This window comes from Telmatherina bonti, assembly GCF_933228915.1.
Source record: "Telmatherina bonti genome assembly, chromosome: 17".
Lineage (NCBI taxonomy): Eukaryota > Metazoa > Chordata > Actinopteri > Atheriniformes > Telmatherinidae > Telmatherina > Telmatherina bonti.
In genome coordinates this window covers 12,459,830-12,467,329 of record NC_136615.1, presented here as the reverse complement: position 1 = coordinate 12,467,329, position 7,500 = coordinate 12,459,830, and the positions used below count along the sequence as shown (strand labels likewise).

The window sequence follows — 7,500 nt, the reverse complement described above, 5'->3', positions numbered from 1 at the left end:
AGGTGACCCAACAAGCCTGGAGGGTTTGTAGCATCACAGAACATCAGAGTATTCTGAGTATCAAAAGTCTTTTTGATTTATAAATACTTTTAAACAGCAGGGCATCTGAAAATCAATATGCAACAAAAGAAAACAAACATGTGAGTATAGTTTGCAAGAGCATTCTCTTGGGTGGAAAGAAAACTACAAATATAGATAATCTTTTGCATACTTAATTCTTCTCCACCTTTGAACCAAACTGAGCTTTTTTTCACTTTTTACAGTAATAAAATAAAGGACGATGAATCCAACTGTAGCTGTAAAAAATTTAGCTGCTTTTCATAAAATATGGGTAGTTATATTCTTCCCCATGCTAACTTAACACCTGGTAACAATTAAGACTTTAAGAATGTCAAGATCAGCTTTTTAAAGGCAGAATACAAGCTGCTGAAGCCTATTGTGTACAGTGGAGTAAATAATTAGGTAGCTAGAAATTCTTTTACAGGTATTGTACAGCGTGTTCACCTCAGCTTGGCATTTATTCTAACCTCATTAAATAGACTGAAGTTGCAGGCTTTTGATCAAATACGACTAGGTTCTAATAAGCCAGAAAAATAAAAGCAAATGAGGAAGGATATGGTTGGTTATATGTATTTCTGTGCAATAATAGGGTGCATTCTCAGGGTAGAGCAGAGATCCTCATGTCAGGCCTCTGTCCTCTGGAAAAAAAACAAAGGGCAGCAACAGTGACACAGGTGGCACATATAAAATACATGATTGTTGTCAAGGGAAAGATTTTGAGTCTGAGTTGAGCTATTGCTCCTTTTCGTTTGAGTCCTGTCAGTAAACAAACCAGATGTCAAGTATATTTATGCCAGCAAAAGTACAGCAGTTTTGGGGGGTTTTTTTGTTTTGTTTTTTTTTTGTTACAGATTTTTAATGCTCCAGAAATGTACTATGCCTCTTCAGCACTGATGTGGTTGTTGCGACTGCAATTCAGAGGTGCAGCCAGACAGCAAATCATTGACATCCATGCACCTGGTCTGCCACCTGTCATTGTTGGCAGCTTAACGGGCAGCTCAGCCTCACACAGCTGTTTGCAATGATGGAGACACTGCACACTGACACCAAGGACATAAAACTCAGGTGACACTTGTACCCAGGCTGAACTTTTGTGTTTTTGTTTCCATTTTTTTCCCCAGTTTTACTGTAATAAACTCCCCTGAAAAAAACAGCATTAAATAGCCCCGAAAGAAAAAAAAAAACAAACAAAAAACACTGCTTCAAATTCATTATTGGTCATTTTATCAATACAGTCATGTTTGATTATTTACTGCATGAGCTCACAAGAGAAAAGCACATCTGTTCACACAGATACACACCTATGTACAATGTGACCCTTCATAAAACACAGTAAAACATTAACATCTCTTTTGTAATAAATAAATAAATGCGCAAACATACTCTATGTACATGGTAGTAAAACAAACAAAAAACAATACTGCCACTGCCTGCTTGCCCTTTTAGGAAACTAAAATGGTTATAAAACAAATTAGTCTCTTTTAGTGTATATAAGAACATCCGGACACATCTAAAGCATTGGCACAGACCTGTTTACAGAAAAAAAAAGGCTTATGCCTGTGTAATATGTAAATTAACTACATGAATATTCAAGTGCAATGGTTCATCATTAAGCAGAACAATAAGGCAACTTCATCTTGTTTTGGGCACATGCAGCAATATTCCCTGGATGTTTTCCACCCAGTAAAGCATATTTGTATTTTAGTTGTAATGTTTTAATGCCTCATTGTATAGTTTTTAATAAGCAAGATAAGCATTATGTGTAAAAATGAAAATCTCCACGTATGGAGCTCTAAAAAGAAGTACTGGATGGCTTTGAGCTCAATGCCTGCTGAAATACTAAAAGGAAAAATGTCTCTAATGGCTTAGTACGCTGCCATTACCCAATTACTGTAGTCCTAAACATAAAATAGAGATCACTTTAATGGGAACTTTGCTGTGTTTGCAGGATTATAAACCAAAGCACTTGGCAAATAAATATTTGACCAAAACATATTGACAGATGGAAAGTTTAAGGATCTTCACACTTGTTACAATCAATCCAATAATGATTATTAATGATTGTACCAGGTATGATGACAATCCATCCAAAATATGTCAAGAAATTTAATTCAAAACCCATCAGATTTTATCCTCAGGGGACCACCTTTATAACGTTAAATGGCAATCCATCAGTCTTCAAGATATCTGAGTTCAGGCCAAAGAGATGAGCTGATCGACCAACTGACTGTCCCCATGGTCAACTTCAATAATAATTCAATCCACCGTGTTGCTCTTATAATCATCCTGTTTCTGCTTGAAAGATTCATTATCATGCAGCTTGTGCTGCTGTCGGATATCTCCCTTAAAACCGTATCTGTTCTAACTTTTATTTCCACAATAGAACTGTGCCTCAGATAATGGGATAATTTATGGGTATGGACAGAAACAAGGGACTGCGGCTGTCACATCTCATCCCTCCATTCAAATGTTTTGTGCCCCATGCTATACCGGGCTCGTAAATAATCAGCATCTGTCCGATAAAAGTCAGAATGGCAGTTTACTCCAACGACAATACGATCGCCCACTGGTGAGATGCTGCTCGATGTTTCACCGATACGAGGCAAAGTCAATGCTTTTTCTCCTTTAGTGGCAAATTTAATAAATATAGAGCTCAAGGGATGAGAGGTGTGGGACCAGAGGAAGATGGTGAGGAAAAGACACATGCAGACTTGGGGGGAAGGGGAAAAAGTTGTGGCTGCAGGGAATGAGACAGTCAATATATGACACCACACACACACACACACACACACACACACATTACAAAGAAGCAAGCAGAAAAGAAAAGAGACACTGAACACCTCAAGCTAAGGTGCATGATATATGTGAAATGCAGCCTGCTACTTTATCTCTCTTTCTCTGTATTCCCAGTAACTCATTAAAAAAGTATATTAAAAAAAGTAAACAAAGTGACAAAAGAAAAATGTGAGAGAACCTAAAGGAAAACAACTAAAATGCTCTCTGCTGGCCTGATTCAGCAGTGATGCTTCATGAGCATCTCGTTTTCATCCAGACGCTGGTTTCGAGGAGTTTGAAATTCATCCACATTCAAAGGTACACAATAGTTTCCTCTCTGCCCTCATCCTCGTCACTGTCAGTCTCCAAGGAAACCAGCACACTTAGGTCCAGTTGAGGGTCACTGGGATGAGGGAGCTCTGGATATGGGTCAGCTCCGCTCGCTGTTGACGTCCACGTCTCCCCGTTGTAGCTGTTGTCTAACAAAGAAAGACGAAACAAAAAAGAATTAAATTCAATGCAGAAACGTGTCCAACAACCAACACATATAAAGTATAAAATTCATCAGTAAACTACTGATAAAATATTTGCAGGATTAGACTCTGATGCAAATGTTTAATGAGCTTGAGCTCATTGTTAAGGCCACTTATCTAATCGCTAACAGCATACAGATCAAACACAGCAGCTCAGCCTGCTGCGTCCTACTGCACTGGAAAACCAGACTGAAATGAAAACAAATAGATTTTAAAGCTATCCATCACTCCCCCCCTCTCTGCTCCACAGTGCCACATTTGTCATTATCTTTGTAAACATAATCAATTGTCAGGATTCAGTGACACCTGTCTGCTCACACCAGATGCTTGACAAGAAAGGATGAGAAAAGAGGAGGAAGGGAAAACGAGAAATGATAAACAACCAAGATGGTATTGATGATTCAAACCCTGAAGTGGGAAAATACATAGTCTGCTTAAGTGTTTTAGACTGGCCTGCTGCACACAGCTCCTAATTACAGGGTGGTGGATTTAGAGACACAGTACATAACATTATTTAATTAAACAAGATCTGAAGGCCTCTATATGTTTTTGCGGTTGGATTAGCCGAGTGCCTGTTGTATAATTGCATTTTTACATTGGTCTGCATGGTGGGTGCTGTCTAGCATTAGGGCAGGTGTGCTGTCATGGTAACAGATGGCATGAACTATAAATTGCCTCATTGTGTCCCTGAAGGCGTGTCTGTTTGATTAATTATATAAGGGTGTTAGAGTGGCTCTCTTGGCCACCATATAGACTTGGCATATAATAGATGAGACATAAACATGAAACTAGATGATTGAAAAAAATTCAGCCTCTCTTGGATTTTTGCTCATATAGTGTCAAGATTTAAAAATAAAACATAATATAATATGTAGACAGCTTCTAAAAAGGCACATAATATGACTTGCTTTGAAAGTGCTATAATATTATTCTTTCCTGATTCACAGGTTACATCATAATGTCCATTGGCATTATTTTTCTGATATTAAGCCAAGAAGTTACACTGACATAAACCATCAATCTGGAGCTGTAGAAAGATTGCTGTAAAATACAGCTTGCCTCTTGTGCCACATGACATGTAACTGTTTATAAGGGCTGAAAAACATGTCAAAAATAATATTTTTAAAATGCAAGCGCATTAAAAAAAAAAAAAAAAAAAAAAAAAAAAAGGAATTTCTTTTAGAACTTATGACAGGACTGCCAAAGTTTGGTTTTTAAGAACTACTATCCTACAACTTTTAGATCCAACCCTTGTCCAACACCTCAGAATCAAATGAATGGCTGACTAACAGGCTTCTGCAGAGCTGGATGACATGTAGAAGAGGGATTCAGCTATTGGATTCAGGTTTATTGGAGAAGAGATGCATCTAAAAGTTGCAAGTAGATCTCAGGTAGATGTTGGTAGATGGTAGATCTCGAGGACCGGACTTGGACACCCTTTGACGTATGACTTAGGTATGTGAAACATTGACAATGTAAAACAAAGCATGTCACCTCCTGTGCCTTAAATCTGCATTCTACAGAAGTCACAGAAAATCTTTTTTGATTGACCTGAATTCTTAATAAATGAAATTCTGCAAACTTTGCTCCTATGCATTGTGAAATATATAATAAAACAAATGTGTGATCTAATGGGAGAACATCGTTTTTACGGTTCCAATTTTTGTTTGTCACATTTGGTTTCAAAAGACCAATAAGGGAAATGCAAAAACAATACTTTAAATATGTGTTTTTAGCCATTGGATGGCATCTCTAGAACTGCTTCCATCTGTTTAATACAAACTATGGTTTTAAGAGAGAAAAGTGCTTCATTACTGGGAACTGAGTTCCCAGTTCTCATGAATAAATACATTAAGATTTCTTCTGATTGGTTAAAAAGTTAGAAGAAATGTTGCAAGTTGTATTTCCACATTTTACATCCTTTCCCATGATGATGTTGAGAAAAAAATGCAGCTATGTGGATTTTTCTTTCCTACACTCTGTGCATTGAAAATAGAAAGATACAACGTAGCTCAACGTACTTCCTCGTTCAAAGGTATGATGAATGTCACCAAAATGAATGAAAGATTAGAGCTGCTAGTTTGAAGAAGATGTTACTTCCTCCTTTTTGTTTTTGTTGTAGTCATTGATTAATATACCGAAGACATGTCTCATTTCCAAGACAACAGCAATCCATGCAAATGACCAGGCTTCTCTTATGGTCATGATGTTTGTAAAAGCTATTTAAAATAATATAGCCTCTAAGACATACATAAATTTGTATTGGATATTAAAAAATTATAATTATCAAAAAGTAGAGATTTGCATTCATGCAGCAGAACTCCATGTCCTTACAGGAAATACCGAGGACATCCATGAAACTACACCCTCACATGTCCTCAGTTTGGTCTGTAACAATATAATCTTTTATATGCCAGAGGAACTCTAATTTTATTATACAATCTGCTGTTGTGTAATGCTAAAGAAATGAAATCTTCTGTCTTAAAAATGCTGGTTATTATCGTAACACAGCTGTCACCAAACCCATGGTCAGTGATAAGTCTCATCTAAATTCAATACCAGTAAATAATTTGTCCTCATGTGATTTATTCCATGATTAACAACACCCGTGGAAACTAAACAAAAAACATGATAAGAAGTTCTTTGCTTTATAAACAAAAATTTGCGCTAGAAGGGAAGATTTTATTAAGATGCACAATCTTTTACACATGTGTTTCCCAATGACTTGCAAGTTGTGTTATATTTTGCTCACATCCTGTCCTCATTGGACAAGACTTCACTCTTTGTAACTCAGTGAGGCAAAAGTTCCAAAGCGATTAGTGAGTCATCCATTTCCTGAGCTTCGTAATAATCTACAAACTCTAAAGTGCACCATTTTCATCCTTTTCTCCAGAATCTACACAGTGCTCTTTTCCTTTATACAAAAAGGTGAGCAACTGAAACATTAAACATCTCATCAGATGAAACATCATTTCAGAAATTCCATCCAACTGGTTCCCCGAGATTACATTGTGCCAGAACAAATTATGGAAATCCATTGAATTAAAAAGGGTGTGTGAGAGTGTCTGCGTGCATGAGAAGAAATCTTCACATGCTCAGGAGAGGATGAGAAGTGAGATCATATTTTTGATCCCGGTGACTGACAGCACAATAGAAAATTTGCATTTGAAAGAGATTCCTTTTCTTTTCACACTAAAAAAAAAAAAAAAAAGAGATACCAGCTTCCTTCACATACTGGTAGCATGAGACTTTATGTAAGGTCACACAGTAGCTCCTGTAATTTACATAACATTGTACGATGACGCCTTCCAGAAGTGGAAAATCAACACAAATTGAGAGAAGATCAATTATTATGTTTTCTATCTATGCTTATTTCATCCCAATACCTTTCGGGGGATTGCATTGTGGTTAGATCGCAGCCAGAACAGAACACAACCTGCACTGCTAATCGCACCCATGCATCCACCCCAGGCTTGTTAACATGTGACTCCAGTATCATCGGCGCTTGTGTGGGCTCAGTAATGAGGAAAGGTTAATAAGCTAATCAATGAAGAAGAGATTACACGGCCTGCTCTTGCTGGTAAACAATTCCAGGAAGTCTGCATCAGCCACAGTTAACACTGACCCCATTTCTACAAGGGCTGACCGACCATCATCTGTTGTAAACATTAGAATGAGTGGCCACATAAATGGATTAGGAATGGGGCTGAGCAGAATACGAGAGCGTAGCTGACACCTTGCGAGTGAAACATAGATTCATTTGTGTCTGCACCTCCCCCTTTCACCTGGTGCGATGACAAGTCATGCTGTAATGAGTTTTGTAAAGATTTTTTTAGATCAATGTCCCAATCAGTCAACCATTGCCTGTGAACTGTGATTCACATGCTGTTGTCTGCCCTGGCAGGCGATAGATAGAGAAACCATTGATTTTCCCTTCCTTTGGCAGGCAGGTGGGGAGGGTTGGAGTGGGAGGGGGTCCCTAGTTTGCTACTGGTACAGGTGGACGTGATTGAGAAGGACACACAAGGCCTCACCATGGATACAGACTGGAAAGAACAGTGTTCTGTAAATCCTACATGGTGGAAACCAGCACAAGCACAGGTTTTGTTTACATTCTCACAGGTTGTAGATA

At 37.9% G+C, this 7,500-nt stretch overlaps 1 protein-coding gene across 1 annotated transcript in view; it reads right to left on the bottom strand.

Moving 5' to 3' along the window:
* Window positions 1–3,147: 3,147 nt before the first annotated feature.
* The window catches only part of arhgef28a (Rho guanine nucleotide exchange factor (GEF) 28a), a gene marked incomplete at its 3' end in the record, with an annotated part of 29,953 nt that continues 25,600 nt past the window's right edge, over window positions 3,148–7,500 (bottom strand). Inside the window, exon 15 of the mRNA XM_079257019.1 lies at window positions 3,148–3,314. Coding sequence (XP_079113145.1) covers window positions 3,148–3,314 — 167 coding nt within the window. The remainder of the gene's footprint in view (window positions 3,315–7,500) is intronic.